The sequence below is a fragment of the Corvus brachyrhynchos genome, unplaced genomic scaffold (genome assembly GCF_000691975.1).
Source record: "Corvus brachyrhynchos isolate BGI_N302 unplaced genomic scaffold, ASM69197v1 scaffold37, whole genome shotgun sequence".
NCBI lineage: Eukaryota > Metazoa > Chordata > Aves > Passeriformes > Corvidae > Corvus > Corvus brachyrhynchos.
Genome location: NW_008239289.1, coordinates 1,952,958 through 1,978,116, shown reverse-complemented (window position 1 = coordinate 1,978,116; position 25,159 = coordinate 1,952,958). Strand labels below are relative to the sequence as shown.

Sequence of the window (25,159 nt, the reverse complement as noted above, 5' to 3'; positions counted from 1 at the left end):
ACAATCTGGGTGCAATTACTAATAAATTCCCAAAACAGGCTACTGAAGCTAGGACTGGGGTTAGGATGGAGAAACCACATATCATACACACCTCGAACAGCTGCCTGTACCTCTGTTAACGTCTTATAAATCATTATCACTGAGCACAGCAAAATAGATATCCGAATTCATGTCCCTGCTCTGCAAAAATTCCTTATCAAGGATGAGATCGGACCAAGCTGTTGATAGGCAAATAGGCCTAGGGACCAGAAAGGCACTAGTACCTTAAACAAGCCTACGGACCAGAAATACATGAATATATCAAGCCAGAGAGACATTATGAACTCAACTAACATGGTGGCTATTTTACCCCAACACAGAATAAGTAAATTCAAACCAAAATGTAATTAGCACAGGCTTTTCACTTTCCTTCGAGCCACACAGTTGGGCGCCACTGAATTTGTTCCGGTTTGGCCAAATTTAGAAACATATCCTCTGAGAGAAGGCACAACCACCCTTCCCCTACCAGGTTCGGGAAAAAAATTAATTTTCCTCGAAGGAAAGTGAAGGAGATAAAAACTGTTTGTTTACCAAACACACAGGAAAAGAAAAATAATGCTAAATAATAAAATCTCTCGCTGTAGAGAAAAAACCTGGGAAAAAGTGTTAAGGGTCCTCCTTTGGTCTCCTCGGAGCTGGGGCTTGGCCCAGGGCCAGGCCCTCTGTGCCCGGTGGAAAGTCCTCCTGATGTGCTCTGATGTTGAAGCAGTCCAGCAGAAAAGGGAGAAAATCTGAAATTCCAGGGAAGGAAAAAAATTCAACTCTCAGTCTCTCCCCAGAGAAAAAGAAACTGAACAACTGGCCAAAAGCTGACTGGAAAGCAGCAAGCCGGGTGCTTCCTCCCTCCCCTGCTGCAGCTGGAAAAAAACAGTCACTATCTCTGTGTGACCTTGAAAAAGCTGCAAACTGCTCTGAGAAAGTTTTGCTCAGTTTTTCCTTCCCCCTCTCAGGCTCAGTTTAAAGGCATAGAAAGGCACAAAAATTAACTTCTGGGCATAGGGCAGCCATATGGGATACACATCATAAAGTCACCCCAAGACACTGGGGTCAAACTGCAACATTATGAAAGAAGAAAATAGTTTTTAAAAGCTGGTGAAAAACTTGATTGAAATTTTACAAGTATCAATCAAATAGAGGAAGATGGAAGATTCTCAGCTGACACTTTTTTGGAAGGTTTCCTATTTGTTTTTTACAATCTGCTTTTCACCCAGCACAAATACTACCTTCTGTAATTCACTGCACTGGCAGTGTTGGGGTTTTATACTAAACATGAAGTACAGGTGGATACTGAAAGCCAAAAGCAGATGTTACATATTCTCTGAACTACAGTATCCTACAAAAAGCTAGTGAAATTTAAAAAACAAACAAACAAGCAAGAAAAATATTACACTCAAATAGTCTTCATGTTCACTAATGCTGCAGAAGGATCTCTGGGGAACCATTAAGACATACTCAGTTGTTTCCACATGCCTCTTCCCTTACCAGATGAATCAGCTGTTTATCCAAACTCCTTGCTGAGCATTTTTAAGACAGACAGAACATTACTCAGTGTTTTTATGTATAAGTGATACCTGATCCATCACAAATCTCAAACTAGGGGTCTCCCACATTGCACCCATTAGTTACAGGGCAAGGGGGATTTTTGTCACCTGCTTATAATAATGCTTAAAAAGGTGTTATTAAATCTTCATGAGAATCACAGGTATAGAATACACAGCCGGGAGGATCACAAAAAACTTCCTGTTCTCATTGTACACGTATTTATGAATCTCATATTTGACTAAACTTTTCTTTACATTTGTACTGAGATCCTCTGGTTCATTCTACCTCCTTTCAGATTTTAGGACAGGATTAGAGATTAGGCAATTTAATTACAAAATTCCAACGAACTGACACAGGAGAAAATCCTTTTATCTTTACTCTTTCAGATCATAGAATTATGGAGTGGTTTGGGTTTGAAGAGATGTTAAAGATCATCTAGTTCCAAACCTCCTTCCATGGGCAGGAGCAACTTGCACTAGACCAGGTTCCAACCTGGCCTTGAACACCTCCAAGAACGGGACACCTACTACCTTTCTGGACAACATGTTGCAGTGCCTCACTACCCTCACAGTAAAGATAGAAAGAAAAACAAATACATTTAGAACTCCTGCATATCAGAGAAACAGAAAATATTCTGTTCCATTGTCATCAAGAACAAAACACATATATTTGGACATTTCCCACCAAACAGGTTACAGGAGAGCTGTATATTACTATACAGAATAATCTTTAAAATTAATCCAAAAGTAGCAAGAGAGAAAGTGCATGGGAAAACTCTGTTCTTTACTTAAACAGTGCTGATGTGACTCGGGTTTTACACTATTCTATTCCTAAACAGAAAATAAGCAACACGATGTGTAGGATGGCCAAAAAGAGAACTTTACTGCCAGCATTTGGGAGAGAATAACAGTATACACAAAAACACGCAAAAGCACAGAAAAGCAAAAGAACAGAAAAATTTCTTTCAGAAGTTCTGTATCCTGAACCACAAAGATACAGCTTCCTTAGGCAACCTTCCAGACAGTTTTCCAACACACTATTGGAAGCACACTTCTTGCAGCTGTTGATCATGGGTCACCAGTTGGCTTCAATCTGTACAAACAAGACTGGCAGTGGTTCAGGACATTTCTCAGAAACTAAATTGTTCCGTCTTGGGCAAAATTCATGGTAGAAATGGCTGAGGCACAGATCTAGACTTTACACGTCATGTTAAAACACAAACATTAAAATGAGAGTGGAAAATGCAAACGTAGATGATGAGACAGAAAATATACCATGCCTTCATTCTTTTTGTGTGGCACCAGCACACTTTTAAATATGATTTCATATGCAATAAGACAAAACAGAAAACATTTTAGAAGATTATTCCTGTCATATCCCAGTGTTACTAAACGTGAACTTGAAACTATTTTTTCCAAAGCTTAAGAAGTTAAAACTTAGCACACCACACAAGATCCTACGGACACTTCAGAGCTCCAAATATACAACATTCTGTTCCAGAAATGTACTGTTGCCAGATAGTGAATTCTGTACAACCTGACTATATAGAAGGATTATGCCTGACTGATTCATGAGACTCATGAAAGCTAGTATAAATGTATACCAGAATACTTCTACTAGTCAAACCTTTTCTGCTCCAAATACTTGTCAATACTGAGTGCATGAATAAACACACTGAAAAACTTGCTGCTGTGCTGGAGGAAAAGGAAGTTCCCTACAAATAGTAGTTGAGCTCAAGCACACAGCATTTTTGAAAATTTTCTGCATGTACGCAAGTGCTTCACAATTCTATGTAAATCTAAGCATTCAACTGAATTTAGAACTTTTTGAGTCATTAGTATTATCAGAGAAAATTATTCTTGTTTCCTTAATTCCTTAATGCAAAGAAATAAAAGAAAACATCCATCTAATACAGTCACTGTGATTAGCTTTCTGCCATCATTTCTCCCAGAAACCATGTATGCATAACATATATGCTATTAACCAGTTACTTCATTGCTTCTGTTTTTAGACTTTGCACTGTCTACTAATTTCAGTCCTCACTTTTGCCACCTGAGATTGGAATGTTTTGCAAATGAGTATCAGTAATTTCTTCTTCTGAGTCTAAACCTTTTCATAATAAACTGAATATTTTTAGATCAAGTATGAGTTAACCTTGTGCCTTTACAAATTGTTTGGTGTTCTACATTAATATAGACTATTTTTAGAAAAATAAGTCAAAATGTTTCTGATGCCAAATTCATAAAAAAATGTCCTTGAAACCTGTGGGAGCATAATCTAATGGATTCTAGACATGTACATAAAATATACACATAGCTTTATTTTCTTTTTTCCTTAAAGGGTTATTGTAGCAACTAAAGTCCTTCTTCTGTGACATAAGATGAAGTTAAGTTACACTAGTAATAGATGTAAGTTGCCAATCATATAGTTAATTCAACCTCTATATTCTAAATCTAAGGCTGGTAACAAAAATCCTTTGTTAGCATCTCATTTTTTTTTGCTGTTGTTCTTAAGACCTGTTCACCACGATAACCTCATGCTAGCTGCATTTTATTTTGCTTTTTTTGCTATGCATTCATTTGTTTTTAGAGTTTTGATTAGGATTCTATCACAAAAGCCACAGAAATCCTCTGATGAGGCCATCAAATCGCTACATCTATGGAATTGATCATGGAATCTACCACATGTAGGCAACATCTGTATGCAGGAAAAGTTGTTTTGAATAATTCAGAACACTCACAGCACTCTAGATAGATAGATAGATAGATAGATAGATAATGGCTAAGATGCAACTTCTAATGAGCTAAGTCAAGTCTCCAGAACTGCTAAATAAACTGTCTTCTGCTGCTTGACATAAACTTCTGAGTACCAAAGCAGCTCTGTCTCCTGGAGCAGTCTTCACAGTTGGACTGTTTAATGGAAACCATAAGCCAGACAGGAACATTTCAAAAAGATAATTAATATAATACATTCCTGTTTTGAGGACATTTTTAAAAATAATGATCTTAATTTCCCCCCACCAGTGTCAGAAGCTCACTGCTTAGCCCACAGTACTTGATTTTGCTAGACAACAATGATCTCAAGTCAATACTCTGCATTTTCAGGCAGCAAGGGGCAGCAGAAAAAAGGAAAACCAGAAAAGACCCAGAAGCAATTGCCACATTCCATTTTTATTGCCATCTCCCAGTGGCTGATTGCATTTGACTGAAAATGGGAGCTGGAACATACAGGTCTTCCCACCAGATCTGCCACCCCAAACATCTGCTGGCCTCTGGCTCTAGCCTTGAGCAGTAAGGAAAAGCTTTTGATGTGCAGAGCACTGTGAGATGGTGAAATCAGGGTAGCATAAAGCTTTTAGGCCTCCAGATAGGACATGAAAGACATATTTGCCCTGAGAAATAAATGAAGCTTATTCTAAATTACTGCATGGAAGCACAAGAAAACCTTCAGACATTTGAAAATCAGTTTAAAAACATGAGCTCTCAAGACTTACATTTCATTTGTTTGAAGATGGATTTGTTGGGCTCAAGCCAGTGCTGGAAAGACAAAGCAGAGAGCAGAGATTAATACTGAACACAGTAGACAATGTAAACGTATATCATACCAAAAACAAGAAGTAGGAATTTTGTTTCACTGAGACATACAAAAATGAGAAAAGCACCTCCATGCTGTAATTGCACTGTGTAAGCACACTTGATGTCACCAATGCCTGTAAAATAGATGTAGTTGAGATAGAAACATGACAGATATTTCAAAGACACATTTAAAGGGTATAGGTGCTAGTTCTCAGCTTGCAGAAGACATTTCAGTCTCATACTTTCAGCCATTGTTTTCCAGAAGCGCGGTCATATCAGACAGTAGGACAGACTGTTCAGAAACTTTAACGCTGTCTCTTCATTTGTGTTGTCTTCTACATTTCATATAACTGAAGAATGTCTAAATACTATATCCCCAGTCAAAACCCTCAGGACACAAGCTATTGTTCTCTTCTAGCAATAACTAAAAAGCTGAAGGGAAAAAGAGTGCACTTTTCCAGGAAATGCTCAAAATACACACAGCCAATGTACAACAGAGAGGTATAGACACTTATCAGTAGGTGCATAACTTTCCAGGAAAAGACTGTTTTGGCAGGAAAAGTTTCATTTTTTTATTCTCTTAAAAAATAAAATCAGGTACTTCTGCAACCAAAAGTTAGGCTCACATTTTAATTAAGAACCTTAGCACTTCCCCTGCTAGCACTAGCTGACCTCCTCAGGAGGGTGTTTTGTCAGACAAAAGAATATGCTGATATTCAGGTGCCACTTCTGACCACAGCCAGCAGCTTTTGTACTAGTATTTTTCCTGTAAGCAAAAATCTCCACAGTAAAATGCGATTTGTGCTGCAGAAGCAGCTGGTCAAAAAGCACAGCATTCAGTTTTAATAAGCATACTCAACACTGGAAGGCCTTGCACTAAGGGGTTTCATTTCTAACCATTTCATTCTAGCTCTGAAACCCTTTGGTCAACTGCAAAAAGAAAACCTAGAATTTATTAGACCATATATAATACTTAAAATATCCTACATGGGATACCATTTCTCCTCATAACTTTTAGTCATTCTACTACAGAGAACAACCAGGGGTAGATATTTTGTAGAGTTGTTAACAACTGACATAAAATTATTATTTTAAAAATTATGGCATCTCAAGAATTCAGATGAAGTCAAGATAACTGTAAATTAGTTTTCTGAAAGAGAACTTTTGACAAAACAAATACCTTGGAAAGAACATTTTCAAATATCTGCCATTTATGTGCTATGGCTGCTCAGAAACACCTACATGTCGTTTACAGTATTATAGTGGAGATAAGCTCTGCAATATATTTCTATTTGAAGTTCACTTATCACTGAGAGACTGATATGGAGCCCTGGTGCAAACAAAAAAAAAAAACAAAAACCCAACAACCTCAAACTTCAAACAACAGCCACAACAAAACAACAACCCTACACATTTCTTTACCTATTCCCTTTTCCCAGTATCTCTCTTTTTAGGAAAAAAAGATGAAAGAAACAGAATTGAAGCAGCAATGACTGTTTCACTGACTTACCAGAAATATCTAGCTCATTTCAGTCTTTTTTTAGATCATGTATATAAATTTTTTATATGTTTCACTCCGAATAATGGGGGGTGCGAGCTGCTCATAAAAAGGTAAAGACAATTAAGACAATAAGATTTAAGAAATTTTATACAGTCTGCAGTGGTTTATAGATACATAATCCAGAATGAATTCACATACAAGAAACCAGTCAGGACACAGAGATATACAAGTGCACTTTCCTTAACCTCTTCACACACCCATCCCACATCCACCAGGACCAGGCCAGTGTTAGATGAAGATTCAGACAGCAAAGGGGAACTTGGACAGTGTTCCACACTGTACTGCTTCCAGGAAACAGAAAGCTAATATTATTTACTATTTTCATCTAGCAGAAACACAACACAACATTCTTGATATTTCCTTTTGAAATACCAAGCTGGAATATCAGCACAGACTAGACCAGCATTTAGAGCTGTTTGAAAAAGTTAATTACCTATTCTAACAAAAACGTCAGAGGTAAAAAAAGCCAATTTGCAAATACAAAACCCTCATAATAACCATGCAAATAATGAAAGAAGGGAAACATGGATGAAATTCCTCAAACACCCAGGAATGTAGATTTACCTAACACATCCAAATATAAACATGTTTCACTAAGACCTGACCTTCATGGGTTAAAAACAGATTGAAAAGACATTGAGCAATAAAGCAATCTAGACCTTCACATGGAGGTCATGGAACTGACAGGCAGTTTTTACAAGCTCAGATTTCTGTTGTGACCTTCTGTTGGTGGAAGATTGCAAACGTGTACACAATTCAGTTGAATCTTCCAGAAAAGTGAGGTGTTATTTTATAATTTGTGGAGATTTTCAAAGACAGCAATTAGGTGCTTAATGCTCTCTGACTGTCAGGGAAAGATAAACACCTAGTCGTTGCTAATACTTCTGGAAATAACCACCCCTATATTTGTTTGCATATTTCAATTTGAGTTTAGGGAAGATTTTCCCCTGAGTACTTATCTTTCAGCCTTACAGCATTGACTATTAATAATTAATACCTGTGCCTCATCTCTAATAACAGTATCCAAGCTATATTTATTCCAAGATTAATTAGCTGTTATAATTAGGACCAGATTAGGGTTCCTATAAATTAATCAAACTGTTTCTGCAGAAACTTTAAATTGAAAAGTATCTGATTTTCCGAAATGCTTTTTTCATGTAGTAATATTTTTTTAACAATTTTCCTGAAAAAAAATCTTAGATGAAAGAGAAATATAACATTTTAAGTTAGCTTTTCAACATAAATTTTAGAAGCATTTTAAATGTTCAGCTACAAAAAATGTCGTTAATACATATGCCACACTGCCTTGCAAGAACAGTCCACAGATGTTTTCACCTCTTTATTGTAAGGAGTTATTGTACCCTTTATTGTACTTGAAAAAACTAATAAAAAAACCCAAACAAAACTAGTCAGATGTAAAACTGGAACTAGAGACAATAACCTTTTATTTCTCTACAAGCACTAAAATGTGCAAATCAGGGAGAAGAAAAAAACTCAAGTAATTTTATGCAGTTTCATTTCTGTCTCATGTACTTGACACTGTAGTCCATAAAGGCTGCTTTAATTGGATGATGGCCTACACCCTCAAACCAGCTTGGCTCTGTATGTGATAGTACTTAATGATCATCAGAAATCATTCCTGCAGGGGCTCAGCCTCTTGTTTCATTGAAAGCATGTTAGCAACACAGTTGCTGCCCAATGGAAAAGAAAATACTTTGATCCTAATCCAGCTAACACATAAACAAGCATCCTGAGATGAGACTCATGTTCAGCACTACTAATTTCTGATCTCTTTGTCAAAAGTGGTTTCAGTAGTTTCTGGGTGTCTCAGTGGTCAGACAGATGTCTTCACAGAAGCAGAAGGGAGAGAGAAAGATACGTAGAGATCTTGAAGGTCAGTCATGGGATAGCTAATGAATCTTGGTGCTTCAAGTGCCAGGGGTGAGTAAGCAAACTATCATGGTTATCACTTTTGGTGCTGGGATCCTAAAATATGCTGAGCATTGCCTTCTGACTAAGATTTCATTGCAATTGTAGGTTGTGTTTTAGACTAATGCAATTTCTATTTTGTAAATAGAGCCTTCAGCTCCGATCAGCCCTTAAGTGGCGCTGAGTAGTCATTAGCGAGGCCAGGTGTGTTCTTGCTTACCCACAAGTGCTGAGCAGCTGATGTGCTATCAGCTTTCACAGCAAAAGCTCAGGGTGAACAAGGACACCCTGCAAGGGTAAAAGCACCATTCTAGAAAGTCAGTTTAACTCCACAAACACTGATATGTTTTTAGTAAAAACGCTTCAGCCTGTTTCAACCTGTTTCAAACAAAGCCATTCACTGAGAAGGTCTGAAAGGACTGAGCTTGGTCTTAATTCAGCACAGAGTTAAGGGTTTTAAAATAAGAAGCATTGAGGAAAGAGGACACAGTGGTAGAATCATAGAATGGCCTGGGTTGAAAGGGTCTATAAAAATTATTTAGTTCCACCTTCCATGCCATTAACAGAGATATCTGTCATGAGACCAAGTTGGTCAGAGTTTTATCCACCCTGGCCTTGAACATTTCCAGGTATGAGCATTCGCAGCTTCTCTGGGCAACCTGTTCCAGTACTTCATCACGCTTAAAGCAAGTCTTTCCCATCTTCCAAGCCAGGAGGCTTTTGATTTAGTCCCTGTGTTTCAAGAGGAGCAGTTATGAAAGGGCAACTGAAAATGGCCAAATACCATGAATATTTAAATCTTGCTCGGCAAGCAATACTTAGCCAAGTGCTTGGATGTGCACACAGTAAAATAGAATCAGAAGAATGCGCAGGTTTTACAAAAATATTCCAGGTAAGGACTGGATTAGAAAACTTTGTTTAATCAACAGAAAAGAGCAGGAGAACGGAGATATGAAACACTACTAAAAAAGTAAAAGACAATTAATTTTATTTAAAACTCCACCCTGTATTAATCTTGAAAATGAATATTTAATCTTTTCCTTCAATGAGGAGCAAAATCAAGGTAAATTCTTGCATGAGGTCACCACCCACCAAAAAAAAAAGAAAACAAACCAAAAAAGTAACAGTATCCAAAGCTCATGGAATCTCAGACAGGGGAATTAATTAGGTGTCCATTCCATAAAGGTACAAGAGATGCCAAAGGGCCCAGGGCACAATGCACGTCTCTTCATACCATGAGGCCAATAACATTTTTTCATGGTTTCAAGAACCTTTATACCAAGAATATTGATATTGTTCTGCTGTAGCAAAAGAGCTGCACCTCTGTATTTTTTCCAAAATCACGGCACCGATGCTATTTAGTGGCATGCTAAGCAGGAAGAAACAAGTTACATCACTATCACAAACATTAATCTGGTCCAGAAGTAGCAACATACACTGGAACAGAATCACCATTTGTATGATTCTGAACTGGAATTTATTTTAAAATATTCCAAATTATCACTGCTGTGTGTTGGAGTAGCCAAAATTATCCATAGTCTCCACATTAGTTGAACATCTGGCCATAAAATCTGCATATATTGATGTACACATGAGCCACTGCATTCTCACAGACAGCAGGTTCACAGCTGATAGAAAAAAACTCTTTGTCGTTATTAGTATGTCTTTCAAAATGACTTAGTTTACAAGTTTACTAATCTTTACACAAGATATTTAGTTAGTAACACTTCTGCTGAAATAAGTCTTTATGTGCATATACTCCACGCAACTATTCATTTCTGTCAAATTTGCTTAATACATAAATGCAACTCTACTGGTAAAATCAAGCTGCCATTTAACTCAGCATTTAGTCTCTGAAAATGGTCTGAAGCGAGCACTTAGAAAAAGAAAATGAGCAGTAGCTCCCATTGTGCTCAATTAGCTTTTTCCACCAGCCTCCATTACAATTTGTTTGTAAATCCTGGTAGGCTTTCACCAATTTTTTCAAACTCCCATTTTTTAACACTTCTTTCAAATTTTTGACAGCTACGATGAATTTTATTACTGCCTATGATTTTCTAAAATCTACTTCTCAATACCAATAACTTTATAGTTAGTTTGCTTTAGAGTGTTTCAGTTCTAAGAACTACAGGGCAACTCTTCCCTGATCACCTTCTCCAATCTATTTTACATCATATCTTTCTCATTCACTTTTGCTTGCTCTCTGACTCTCTCTTACTCATTCTCTCTCACTCACCTCTTTTTCTAGCCATATTATTCTTGTCTAATCCATCTCTGGATGAAAACCCTTTCTAGTAGATATAATTGTCATGGCCTTCTTCATTCCTTTTCTAGCTCTACTATATTATTTTTGAACCAGCATCACCTGAACTGCAAACAATAAGCAGTGTTGCAGCAAGAGTTCATGCAAATACAAGTAACTTTTGTAATAACTCTGTCCTGGAGGAGAGCTTCATATGCATAGAGAAGGATTAAGATTTTTATTAACCTATGTTTCAATCATTCTAGGGTTCTGCCTGTAACACTTGTCTTCTACCCCTTCACATAGACTGGAGCTCTCCTAGACAGATCTCTTTTCGTAACTGTGTAGAGTATCACAACCCCTTACACAAAAACATAACTTCATTGACCTGAGGTTGCAAATTATCCAATGTGTCTTCTTGCCAACCTTCACCACCCTCATGTGGGACTAGGTGCACATTTTTAAGTACATGTATTAAAGTGCTGCTCTTGCTTGAACAGGGATAAGCTGCACCCAAGATTTGCTGACCCTTTCCAAAGGTCTCTCTGATGAGAAACTGCTGTACATTTTTTCTGTAGCTCTCATTAAAAACAGAACCACTACTTCATGATAAAGAAATTCATTACTGACAGACCCAAGGTTACAGTTTCGTTCCCTAGTAAATACTGGTACAATGCTGAACTACTTAGGTTGTAAGATTAAACAAATATTCTGCCCAGTTCAATTTTAAGTGCCATACTTGGGAATACAAATGGGTCTCCCCACAACCCTAACTAGTGAAATAAATACGCAATCTGACAAAAATAAACCCTATCTCCTGTAGAATTGTCTACCAGTTTTCACCATATTTAAGCTTGAAAGGAAAATGAGAATTGTATCTGCAACAGTTCTTTAGGACGAAATTGGCTGGCACTCTGAAAAACACACAGTGTACCATGTCATCTTTCTGTCAAAGAACCAAGCAGCTCTCTGCTCTGGGAAAGTCAGAAAATCCCAGTGTACTCAAAGCTATCATTCAGGATCAGCTGCACAGAGGGAATGTACTCTAAGAGTAGTTTCACTGATTTGAAAGCTTTATTTTCATACTGCCAGACGTACAGGCACAGAGCTAAAACCACTGCTCTGCTGTGCTGCTCCCAGACAGCCCTGCAGCACACCCACCTGACAAAGCATCTTAATGCTTAAGAGTGACTATGATTTCAAACATTTCTACAGTGACAGGTGAGACTTCACAGTTGCTTCAGGGTCCTAAAAAGCCTTTTCATGACACTTCCAACCTACCCCATGGGTAGCTCCAAGATATTTCTGTCCACTACCACCTCATACTTCCACATTCAAAAACAAAATCACAAGCATGTGCTCAGATTGATCCACTGGGAGTGGAAAGAAAAGGAAAAAAGTATTTCCAACTTTAAATCATTGCTCAGATGCCCTCCTGAAGGGATTTAAAGACTGTATTTCACCACACTAACATCTTCCTTCTGTTGAATCTTCCCTTGCCCTCAAGAACAATGGACTCCTTCAACAAGAAATCTACTCTAGAGAAGATGCTGAACAAGCAGCTGCACTGTATCATTCTATTCTCATCTCGTACCAGCCCAAAAAACACAAAAAAGCTGCTTGGTAAACCTAGGGTATCCAGCAGGGAGTTAGCCATTCTGCATTTCGACAAGTGTGAGGGTGTGACAATTGGCCTCAATACAGTATCTAGTATATGAAAAGGTACAAGGAAGAAGTTCCTTGAGTAGGAGAATCAGTAACAGCTCATCCAGGCATGTTTCCTATTTGAAAGTATTAAAAAGTACAAGATCCAGATAATGGTTTCTGGGTTCTTACAGTGAATCTCTCTCCAGTCTCTAGAGATTTCCTGGTTTGGTTTTGCCCTTCAGCGTTTTCCTCAGTAAGAAGAATAACAGGGTTCTATCCACCAATGTGACAGTTATCTTCATGAAACCATACAAGAACTTAACATTTGAGAACTATATAGAATAGTAAAACCATCAAGGCTGGAAGACACCTTTAACATCATCCAGTCCCATCGTTCACCCAACACTACCACTGTAACCCTAAATCATTAAACCACATCACCCAGCAACAGATTCAGATCCGTCTTGAACATCTCTAGGGATGGTGACTCCACCACCTCCCTGGGAAACCTATTTCCTGACCATCCTAACAGTGAAAAAAATTTCTTAATATCTAATCTGAATCTGCCCTGTCTCATCCTCACTGCAGGAACAGTAGAGGAGACCGGCCCCCACCTCCCTACACCCTCCTTTTAGGGAGCTGTAGAGAGCGATGAGGTCCCCCTGACAACCCAGATCCCTCAGCCATTCCTCACAAGACGTGTTTTCTAGTCCTTTCATGAGCCTTGTTGCCCTTCTCTGGACACTCTCCAGCACCTCAAAGTCCTTTTTAAAGTGAGGGGCCAGAACTGAACATGGGATTTGAGATGTGGCCTCAGCAGTGCCGAAGACAGAGAGATGATCACTGACCTGGTCACATTTGGCCAAAACTAGCTACAAATGTTACTACAGTTTAGTGTCAGGGAGAAACACAACGTGATCCCACACAATTTTCTCAGAAATCCACACAAAAAAGTCGACTGTTAATGTATGTACACTAGGAACTCATTTGTTCTCAGTATCACTAGACATAAAATGGCATACCTCAATTTACTGCATACTATTAGTACACTACTGACATTTTTGAATCTACCCTAAGGCAAAGTTTCCCCAAAGGAGCATCCAAATCTGATGCTAAAAGATACAACATAGTGTAGAAACTAGAGTCTTTAACTGCTAGTTCAATTTTATTTCGGTTTTGTTCCTCTCCCATATACCCAAAGATATAAAAGAAGATAGAAGGCTGCCTTCTGTTAAGAGTGTCTTCCAGAGTTTGGTGGATTTTTTGTGTGGAAGAGAAAATAGAAAATTATAGATAATTTTTAAAAGTTTAAGTATGCTCAAAATATACCCGCATGTTTATTTATGTAGTGGAAAATTATATTATTAAAGTCAGGTTGGGGAGAGGAAGAAATATATGTTATTACTTACTTGAAAAATAACTTATAAAAACACCAGGTATTTTCCCACATTTCAGATTTTTTTTCCAACATAAGACAATTAAATCAATTGTCTATATTTTTTACACGGTCAGAAATTCTGAATGTTCTAAACAGAAATCTTGAAACATCTAATTTTAAGCATCTGAAATACTGAAACAATTCATTTTTTAAATTCTCAAACTCAGTACATTTCAATACTCCGAAGCCAAAATGCTACATTTTGGTAGCATACTCTACATTTAGAAGAGATTTTAGATTAATTAAAGCTGGTATTTTTGCCTGCTTGAACTCCCTCCTTACAAAACAAAAAGACTGCAAATTAGCTTTCAGAGCAACTATGGAACCTTTGCACAAAAAAAATTAGATCTTAATAAAATGGAGGCAAGCATCACTGCTAGGCTAAGTGCCAGCAGTAGTAAATCTGCATAATATTTCATATATATGTGTGTGTGTGTGTGTGTACACTATATAATAATATACTATTATTTCATATAGGTTAACTATTCAAAAAAACCCAATCAAGAAGAATTCACCAAAAGCCAGAAGTAAATGCATTATTTTGGCAGTTTCATTTGGAACCATTGAAATCCTTTCTGTGCAAACATAGAGACTATGCAGTCGAATATAAAATTCTACAACATATAAATTCCTACAAGAGAAGCATTTAGCATTTCCAAGAAACTGGGTAAAGCAACATTCGCTGTGTGCTACGTACATCAGAATCAATAATAACTCTACTAAAATAAAGTTATGCTTTCTTGTTTCAGCTCCTATTACATATTGTTTGAAAGAACCTTCAGAAGATGGTGCCTAGTCTCTATCTTTGCCAATATTTAATATAAACGCCTTCCATAAAATTACAGAGAACTCTCTTAAAATTATTTACCAACCAGTGAAAGATTTTGCTCCACTGCCTCCATTAGGACTGTCTCAGACAGTGCAGCTCTCACTAGCTTAAGAAACCACCTCCCTTGCTTCAACTCTCTTTTTCTTTCTATTTTACACTCTGATGCCTGTATAACCCTATCCTAGCCTTTGTTTCCTGCACTAAATGGGTGTGCCTTTCTTAAAATCATCTCATAAACAAAGTCTCGCTCTCTTCATGTTTCTGATACTCCTTCTTTCCTCTTTCCTTCTTCAGTTAAATTGAGCTTTCTTGAATACAGATATGTAGATCAGAACAGCTGAGATCTCATTAGAGTCAAATGATATTAATACCTTCCTGCAAATACAGTCCCAAGAGGCAAACAAGGTGTGGTCTTTTACCATAGCCACATCATGCACTGAAACCAGCCTAGTCTATATTAATTTTATTCATTTTCCCACACCACTTTATTTTCCTTTGAGGCACTAACATACGTTGTCACACACATATTTTAGGTAAGAACGTGAGGGGTTTTTTTCTCAAATTGTCTTTTGCTGCTAACCAAGAAAAAATTATAGCTTCTGTATCATCTTCCACAAACTTAGCACTAAATTAGCTATACTATGAAATGTGAAACAACAACTGTATAGCCAAGATGGATAAGACAGTGCAGTAAATTTAGCTAACAAGATAGGTAACAGCTCTTTGAAACATGGGTATGGTATGCTACAGTAGGCACGGGTTTGGGTTTTTGGAGTTTTTTTTCTGAAGTATAATTGTTTTAAAGTATTCTGACAACAAAAAAAAAGGGTTTTATTAAAAAAAAAAAAAAGGTTTTATTAACAAAACTGTCTGTACTTCCAGTAATTAAAATAACTTTTCTGTACCTTTTTTTGAGTGACTGTCAGAGAAACTCCCAACAGAAGTAAGTGTTTATTAAGTCTTAATTATAGCCCAATCCAGTGCTCCACCTACTTTTCCTATCAATTCCAAGCAGGTGAACACCTCTATAATTTTTATGATTGTGAAGAATTAAGAACACTGGTCAGAATAACTGCTAATTATTTTCACTTTAAACGGGGGATGCAATGGAAATTATTTGATGCAGCTTTGCAAAGCTGTTGCAATTCTATAAGGTTGAGCTGATGGTGATACCCCAATTCCAGTGATTTTTGACAAAACTAATTATGGTGTAGCAAGAGATATCCAGCCAAATGGTTTATTTCCTCTTCGATCATAGCAGCTTCAAACTGGTGATTGTTTCCAGATAATAAATGCCATATATGTACACAAGATATTTGAAGTCGTGTATCTAAGTCTTAATCTTGAGACCAGCAGGACAACACAGTGAAGAAGCTGTTCTGAATTTCAGTGTCTGCTTCCTGTCTTGATGATTTTTCCCTACTCTCATACAGTAAAAGTCATCTGAAGCCAAGCAGGGGGTAGCAGTAACAAATCACCCATAAAATACAATCTGCAGAACCACCTAACACCTAGGGAGGATGACTAATTACTGTGCACACAAATGAGCCTGAAAATTTTATTGCACAAGTGCAAAGAGGTTTGTAGGGAGAAGCAACCTGAAGAACCCCCTACATCTCAACAAATCACACCTGCTTTCAGTATTACAGATTTTAAGTCCATGCACCCTGTGATGGGTGGAACAGAATGACTGCTTTTAGCTGATAAACTTAATAGGGTTTCTGCTTCCATTTCCCAAGAAGCATACTCTAAGAGAAAACCAAAAATCCCAAATTCCAGTGCACTGTCAGAGCCTAGAGCTACTCTGTGCTGACTCTGAGTCATGCCTATAGATTCTTTTCTGGTTTAAGTGCCCAGAAGAACAATACAAATCAGAATATATCATAATATAATAGCATAATAATAAATACATGAAGTGAGGGGAAAATTAATTTAATAATGCCACTTTAGGAACCTCTACAGAACTATAACCTGAGTACAAATCCTCAGAGATATATAACTTTGCATTAGAACTTACATGCTTTTTGAAAAAAAAATCAATTAACTTTACTAAAAAGCAAATGTAGTCAGAGATTATATACATACCCTCTGCTTCTCAGGGTCAACGTATCGAATGCCAAAATAGTCTTTTTCCAGCAAGCTGTAATAGTTGCAGATGTGGTCTATAAGAAAGTGACCTTTGGTTTCCCTCTGTAAAAAGATAAAGAAATGATACATTACGTTGAGTATTCTGAATTTGTTGACTACACAATCTATGCAAAGTGTCAAGGAAAATGGCACGTGACATTCATTGTTGTTCAGGTGAGGACAAGGATTTAACTGTTTATCTTCTCTAAAAGACTCAGGAGATTAATGATCAATATACTCCCTCCACAATCACAGATTGGTTAAGAAAATATCGTTACTACTCCTACCTCAGGAAAACTCATGCTGCTGTAATAGCTACAAATTTATAATACTTAGCATAGTACCAGCAATCATACTTCCACAGATCCTACAATGGCATAACAGATACTCATTTACACATAGGATTTCAAAACACTGAGTGTTTTTTTGTGTCCCCCAAATTTGAAAGATCTGACTGTGAGTATTCTACTGGATCTCTATACAGTGCCCACAGCAAGAGTGTTAATTAAGTCAGAGCTACAGTACAAAGAACAAATGCCAAAATGACTGAAAGAGAGGTTTTGATCTTTGCATTGCCACTGAGTAACTATGGCTTTATCAAATCTTTCTGTTATGCATGATATTTAGCTAACAATCTCATTCTTTATTTCTGCTTTCTTAAATCTCAATAGTGTGTTTCTGTTCTCCTGTCTGCTGCCTAATATGGAGATCCTACACGAATTTTCACGTTTCTTCTCATCCAGCTAATTTGAAGGTTCGTGTTGGGTTTTTTTCTGAACTGCAATGTGTCAATATTAGCATGGGGCTAAAGCTGTTTTCCTGAAACAGTCCACGCCAAGCAGACAAAGGTGCTTCACTACACAGTGGTGTCAGGTCTCTGCATTTTTTTCCCTCTATGTGTCTACCTTGGTCCTGCACTCAGACATCTCTGCTATGTACCAGGTAGCAAATCTCTACCCTTTCCTGAGATGAAACAATTTGAATTTAGCTCTTTAATGTCTACTGAATAGTAACTACACAGGACATGAAATCACTTTATATAAAAATAATACTTAATTAAAATTAAAACTTTAATGCTATGCCTTGTTCACACTTTCTTTAAGAAGTTAAGAGGCAATTTAAGCCATAAAGAGCAGGGAAAGCAAAACTGAAGAGATAGCATTTGTATATCTCATGGTACTTTAGCATATATTCTTAGGCTGGATATTGTTAGCATCTTCATTCTGCACAGGAGCAGCTGAGGCAAAACCAGCATCATGACCTGTCTGAGGTCATACTCTAAAGAGGAGAAGGAGCAATGGCCTGGGCACCGCCACTGTCTGATGAGATCTACTGCTTCCCACAGGAAAAATGAGACACGCTTCATGTCTAACTCCCATGAGTTCAAAAATAATACAATCCATGACCTATATTTTTGTTCTCTTATCTTTACAATTAATGAGGAATTCTGGCATGGATACAGTTGCTTGTCTTTTTGTTTCCATCACTGAACAGATAACTATATAAAAAGCACCCTCAGTTAATGTCCTGACAGAGATCTGCATTGCCCTTCCTGTATGCTGAGGCTCCTGTGGACATATCCTTGCCTGCCATAGGGACCACCTCTCCTCCCAAATTCACTTCCAGCAACAATGGAATTGCTAGTCCCTCTACACATATCCTTTTCCTAGATGTGGGGACCTCTGTTTCAAATGCTACTGTGTAAGCCATCTGCTTTCGCTGTTCCTGTCTGTCTCCACCTTCTACTTCCTATATATTTAAGTTCTGTACTCTTCCACATGCTCCTACTTGCCTGAAGATATGTGCCTTGTCTGCACCATGGTACTTCCATGTACTTGTTTTCCTATTTTTGAACAGCTATTGTCAAAGGATGTTAACACAATTTGTCTGTTCAGTTTGTGCTCACGCAGCCTCATGCTTTGCACCCTGCATTGTTACCGTTTTCCATGTAACCTAGCTGCAACAGGCTTCCTTCTGTAATTGTTTCCTTCCAGCCTCAAGACGTTTAAAAATCAGCTTGTTCACTGTTAAGTAAAAAAATTATAGACTGACATTTTTTTGTGCTGTACCCAGTTACAAGTATGGGCATCCTAGTGACAATTTAGAGAAAACTTTTCTCAGAAGGAAAAGTCATATCAAAGACTAGAAAATACAAAAGGAAAAGTGTCACTCTCCCTGTGGCTGACAAAAAAGGGTCTACAATTATAGAGTCATATTACAATTAACTGCTTTCTAACTTAAAATCTTGTAAATGTCTGCAAAGTTTTGTGACTATGAGAGACCATAGAAATACTGACAAAACTGCGTGTGACGTTTCATTACAAAGGCAGTAGGAAAAATTATAAACACAGATGTGACATTTAAGCTGCACACAGTTTTAAACAAATCTACAGCAAATTAAATAGAACTGGGGAATAACAGCTGTTAGATGACTCAGGTACAATCAAACATGAAAAGAGATTTTACTGACAACAGTGTGCAAAAGAAATCCATTTTTTAAAACACTGGAAATGAGGAAAACAGACTGCCCATATTTTCATGTGACAAAGTTAGAGGGTGTTACTGGAAGAACAGACAGTAATACAATCTTCTACAGAAAACTACTAGATGTTCACATTTTAATCTATCAATTTTAAAAGACCTTTGCATCACTCACCTAAATAATCACAAATTTCTGAGTTCCTGAAGAAACTGATAAAAGACTAGGGCACACATAATGTTTTTAAATCCCATAACAACATTCCCTTTCTAAAAGGAATTGATGCCCTAGTTTTCTTCCTTGGAAAATAGACGATGGAAACAAACCAAATAAAAAAGAGCAAAAAGCCTCCAAGCTAGATTCATGCTCTAGCAATCTTTAAGCCATCCATTGATAAATAGAAAGCACTAGTTAATAACCTCACCCTTGGTTAGTATACCCTTCCGTTCATTACTAGATTTTAAAAAATATTCAAGATGCACAGAAGTTGGCTAATTTGGCACATGCATAATGTAGTGAGAGTTCTCATATGGAATTGCAAATATTCCACTATTAAAGCCTGCTAAACACCTGAAAATTGAAAAAACACAGAACTTAATTGATACACAGAGAAAAATATTTGATGTGGCACACAGCATATCAAGTCCTAATTCATAATCAATTGTATGGCAAGAAGGATAGGCGATGGTTGTTGATTTTTTCCTGCAAACAGCATACATAAACATTTTCTACATTTCTCTAACAGTGCTTCAGATTTTTCTGAGCTTTAGAATCTAATGATCTTTTTCCATTTATTGCATATTACTACATATTACCATACTACAAAAGAATATATTAAAACCAAATTTCATTCTGTTTTGTGAAAAAATATGGATAAAATAAATTAGGAACTGCCAGTCATCCACAACAGAGCAGAGGAATGGATTTCAGTCACAGAATAATGATTATAAAATGTTGCCTGAAATTTCAGACAGTTGTCGTATAGCTTTCCAATTAAGTGATCCTTAAAAAAAAAAACAAAAAACAAACAAACAAAAACAATCCTTAAACCCTTCTATACAAAAAAATTACTTTGCAGCAATTCAGAAAAATTATTTTATATTGCATTTCAGAATGTTTGTCAGAACATGAAAAAATTAATTAAAAATGCCATTATTTCAAACATGGCTGAAGGATGTCAGCCACAAACAAGAGGAATCTGAAAGTAAAAATCAGGTCCTACACTTAAAATTTTCACAGCTCAAATATTTGAAATTATACCACAGTTCACTCAGAAGTCATCTACTGTTGTCCATTACAGGAGACATATGCAGGCAGAAACAAGAGACACAAAAGTCTGTAAGCAAGAGATACAAAGTGTCCTGAATTGTCATCAATACATAGTTTTCAGTAAAAGAATACAATTGAATAAGCCACTTTTTTTCTAAGTCTATTAATTCAAATATATCTGTCTATCTCAAATGAGAGATATTTTCCTTCAGATTTTTGTAACCCATTCAATGGCTTTAAACAAAGTCCTATAATGTAGATATTCCATACACTCAACACAAAAAATTGGAGATTTCTATAAATAATTTGAGGAGGGACTTTCTGGTTTATTTAGATAAATAGGCACAGACTAGTATGTTTTTCCTAAGGCTGTATTTGAATATCTGACCTTAATACCACTAAAATCCCACAACAAACTCCAACGCATATGCAACAGATATAACACCATGTAAATGACAAAATCCCTGAACACAGAAGGTCAGATTGCAAACAACTGTTAAACTCTGCCTCTTAAGCTGGATCAAAACTTTCCTTTTCTATTGAAACAAATATGTATCAAACTAAACTAGCAGCTGTGGCAAAAGAATTAAGCAAAACAGGGGATGCTCTCCACTCCAACAAGATGAAAACATGATCACAGAGAGTCTTCCACTGATGGACTCACAGGGCAACCTGAGTTTTTTCTTAGCTCTAGGAATCTGAGTAATAAACTGGAGAAACGCCTCATTCTCCCTACCAAACACTCATACTTCAGCTGCCATTTCTGCAACTCTGCAAATTTATGACTGAATAACCCAATTCCTTGGTAATTTCTCTGGTATACAGAAAGTAATCCAAACAATAATCTTTGTCACTCTTGAGCAGTTTAAGTCTAACACATTATCCCCCTTTCATGCTTGCTTTGGGGATTTCTTTTTTTATTTCCACTTTCTTGATGCAACTTAAAAAGCAAGGCAGAGTGTAACTTTTTCTACCAATTTAACAACTCTACGATGATGTAAAATGAGACCACAAAACCTTTGTGACAGCTTCACAAATCTCCAAGTGAGAGGAAAACTATTTATAGTAGTTTAAGATCAGTGAAATATCTTCCCCATTTGCATTTGCTTCACTGTGGAGTTCTGTGTCTATTTATCTGAATGTCGTCACAAGGAAGAGCAAGAGTCACAAGCAGATTAAACACAATGCTTCTGCTCTGTTATCTAACCACTGAAGTCCTGCCAGCTGCGCTTATCTTTGTCAGGAAGCCACTGACATTACTAAGAAGCATGCAGAGTCATAAACACAGTGTATATTTGTACTGGGGATTTCAATCCTCATCACATAAGTGTCTTTACTTGTGTGAACAGCTCCCAACAGTGACCCTCTGTGTAAAGCTGGTCACATATTTAAGTGTACTTATGATTACTTAAGTGTAAAGCCGCACACACACACACAAAAAAAAAACCCAACAAAAAACAACAACAACAACAACAACCCAAAACCAAAAAAAAACCACCAACACAAAAACAAAGCATAATTAAACCAACATTTCTGTCTAAATTTATGGAAAGTCAGGCTTTCAGGCAAGGGAAGCATACTGTTTGTTTTTTGTATGCTTGTTTTCTTTGATGTGCTACAAATTTTTAAGTTCTAGGGATGTAAAAGAATTAAATACATGTATTGAAGAACAATCATGATAACTCCATCGAATGAAAACCAACCCAGTCAAAAAATGAAAAAAACCATTGTGCCTCTAAGGCAAAAAAAAAAAATCAAAAAGCATCTTTAGTCACTGAAAATTGAAAAAGATAGTTCTGTTGACAACACTTAACAATAATTATAAAAAGCAACAGAGCTAAACTGCATCTTTGACTGCCACATCTCACATTTTTGACTTTTCTTCAGACATCCTATACCAGTGATGAGATCATATTTCTTCTAGGCTTTTCATGAGAGAAATAACTTGAATCCCAACAGGCACACATCTTCCATTTCATCAACAATTATTCCATAGTTCAGTATGGGGCCAGCTCTCCTACACCAAAATATGGCTGTAAAAGGATATCTGGCAGCAATTCTCTGCTCATATCCATTTTGATACAGCTATCATCACATTTGCATTTGTCTCCAGTGGCAGAGCAAAAAAGTTCACTAAGCACCACTGGACTGGGATGTGCCCTGGAATGGGACTCGTTTAATATCAACCCTTTGAAGATGAGTAGGGAGGAAGACTGAGAGCACAGAAAAGGAAGACAGCTAGGCATGCCCGAATTTCTCAGTATCTTCTAGATGAATTTTTAAGTCTTGCCTGCACAGCAGAACCTGGAACAGAACCCTCATTCTGCAGCAACCGAAGTCAGTAAGGTGGAACAGACTCAATTCCAACAAGGCAAAACTGGGCCAGCCCTAGCCCTGACAATCTCCAATGCCCTCCGCAAATTTCTTATGGGTCTTTGGATTTATGGATTCACTGAGACTACGAATGACAGCAAGTACTCACAAGACAGATACACAGACAAATCCTTTGCCATTTTTGTTCCATCATTGGAAACAACAATAGGAATGTATGAAAATATTTCACAAGAACAGAATATTGAATAATACCTTCAAAATATAAAGAACAATAAGAACATGCCTGTTACATTCCTCAGCTAAAATGGTATAACTCTTTAAAAGGAATTCCTTCCTCCCATAATCATCACCCTACAGTATCTTATACTATTGGAAAACACACTGGAAGTCTAGTCTAGTCTAGTATATAATATTTAACTGGAAAAATTTCTCAGTTCTAAGAAGAGCCAGTTGTAATTTACTTCTTTTATCATAGTATAAGCTCCAAAATTAAAAAAGCAACAAACTTTTGCTGAAAGAAAACAAACAAATTAGAACTGGAAGATTTAATTTTAGAAACAAAGTATTTATCTCAGATTTTTCTTTTGTTAACAGTGAAGAATTAATTCTATTTCTACAAGCCTAAAACAAAATGAAAAAAGAGACAATGATTTTTAATGAAAGGCACAAAACATGACTCTACAATAAAGTAGATGGCATTTACTTAATTATAACAGTCCTCTTCCACACATTATTTTGTGTTAATTATCTCTTGTAAAGTATATCTTTTGTTCTATATACTAGTTAATAATTCTATATTAATTAAAATCATTTTTATCAACATTGTCTAATTCTAGAATGTAGGGATGGAAGAATTTTTAAATCTCTCTTTTAATACATTTTGTTATGTATAAAAGTATGTGAATAGATGATAGAAAATATTAGAGAACTAATGCCATTTTATTTCATAGGTAAGTTAGCAGCCAGTAGTGATAACCTTTGCCCACAAGAACGCTTCATGTCTGAGCCACAAACCACCCATACTCCTCTGGTTATAAAACTGATTTGGCAACCTGGAATGGGTCTAAAAAACCAACATTTTTACAAATACATCAGTGTTTAAACTCGTATTTCTAAGCTCTTAATTATCATTTGACCCCCAAGTGATAGATACTAGTAAAGAGAACTAAAGGGAAAAGAACCCCATAAACCAGCCCTTATTTACAGGGTTTTTTGGGCAAGAAATGTACAAATGCATCTTAAGAGAAAAAGGAAAAGGAAGAGGAAGAGGAAGAGGAAGAGGAAGAGGAAGAGGGAAACGAAGAGGAAGAGGAAGAGGAAGAGGAAGAGGAAGAGGAAGAGGAAGAGGAAGAGGAAGAGGAAGAGGAAGAGGAAGAGGAAGAGGAAGAGGAAGAGGAAGAGGAAAAAGGGAAAAGGAAAAAGGAAAAAGGAAAAGGAAAAGGAAAAGAAGGAAAAGGAAAAGGAAAAGGAAAAGGAAAAGGAAAAGGAAAAGGAAAAGGAAAAGGAAAAGGAAAAGGAAAAGGAAAAGGAAAAGGAAAAGGAAAAGGAAAAGGAAAAGGAAAAGGAAAGGAGATTATTTGAGGTTACTTATTTTTCTTTAACTTGCACTATTCATTTGCAACAGATGGACAGATTTGTCCATAAAAGAGTATATTTTTACACTCTCTTAAATTAGAGGTTATTGTATGAGGATAGTGGTCAAATAATAATAGATGAAGAGGAAAAGGAGAAAATTACACTGCAGAAAAAATCCCACAATGCCAGTCCCATGCAATGAAAACTATTCAAAAAGCAAAATACTATGGAAAATGAAAAGTGTATTCTACTGCACAGTAAAATCCAGACAGCAGCAGTGAATACAGGTAACAGCTTTCACATAATCAGTTCTTGGCCTCAGTGACGTTCTGCAAGTAAATTACTCTGACCCATGAGTAAGTTATAAATAATAAAAATAAATATTTATAGTTCACATACTGCGGCTCTCAAAAGTCTCCATCAGTCTGGAAGGCAAACACTGAGGAAACCACAAATGCAATATTCATTTACAGGGCTCATCCTCATTTTCTGTTGTGCACATGGGCATCACTTAGTCATTTAGATTTTATGTCCCTGAAGGGTCAGCTTCACAGAAGGCTTGCAACATTAACT

At 36.8% G+C, this 25,159-nt stretch overlaps 1 protein-coding gene across 3 annotated transcripts in view; it reads right to left on the bottom strand.

The window, feature by feature from the left end:
• FRMD3 (FERM domain containing 3) overlaps nucleotides 1–25,159 on the bottom strand; it is a 94,341-nt gene that overhangs the window by 58,154 nt on the left and 11,028 nt on the right. For 2 of the 3 annotated variants that reach the window (XM_017740460.1, XM_008638428.2), the window contains exons 2-3: nucleotides 16,888–16,992; nucleotides 5,075–5,117 (exon numbers count right to left, since the gene is read on the bottom strand). In XM_017740460.1, the coding sequence (XP_017595949.1) occupies nucleotides 5,075–5,081 (7 nt within the window). In that variant the 5' untranslated portion in view covers nucleotides 5,082–5,117; nucleotides 16,888–16,992. Of the gene's footprint in view, nucleotides 1–632; nucleotides 668–5,074; nucleotides 5,118–16,887; nucleotides 16,993–25,159 lie in introns of those variants that run through there. The other variant, XM_017740461.1, reaches the window with a different exon arrangement.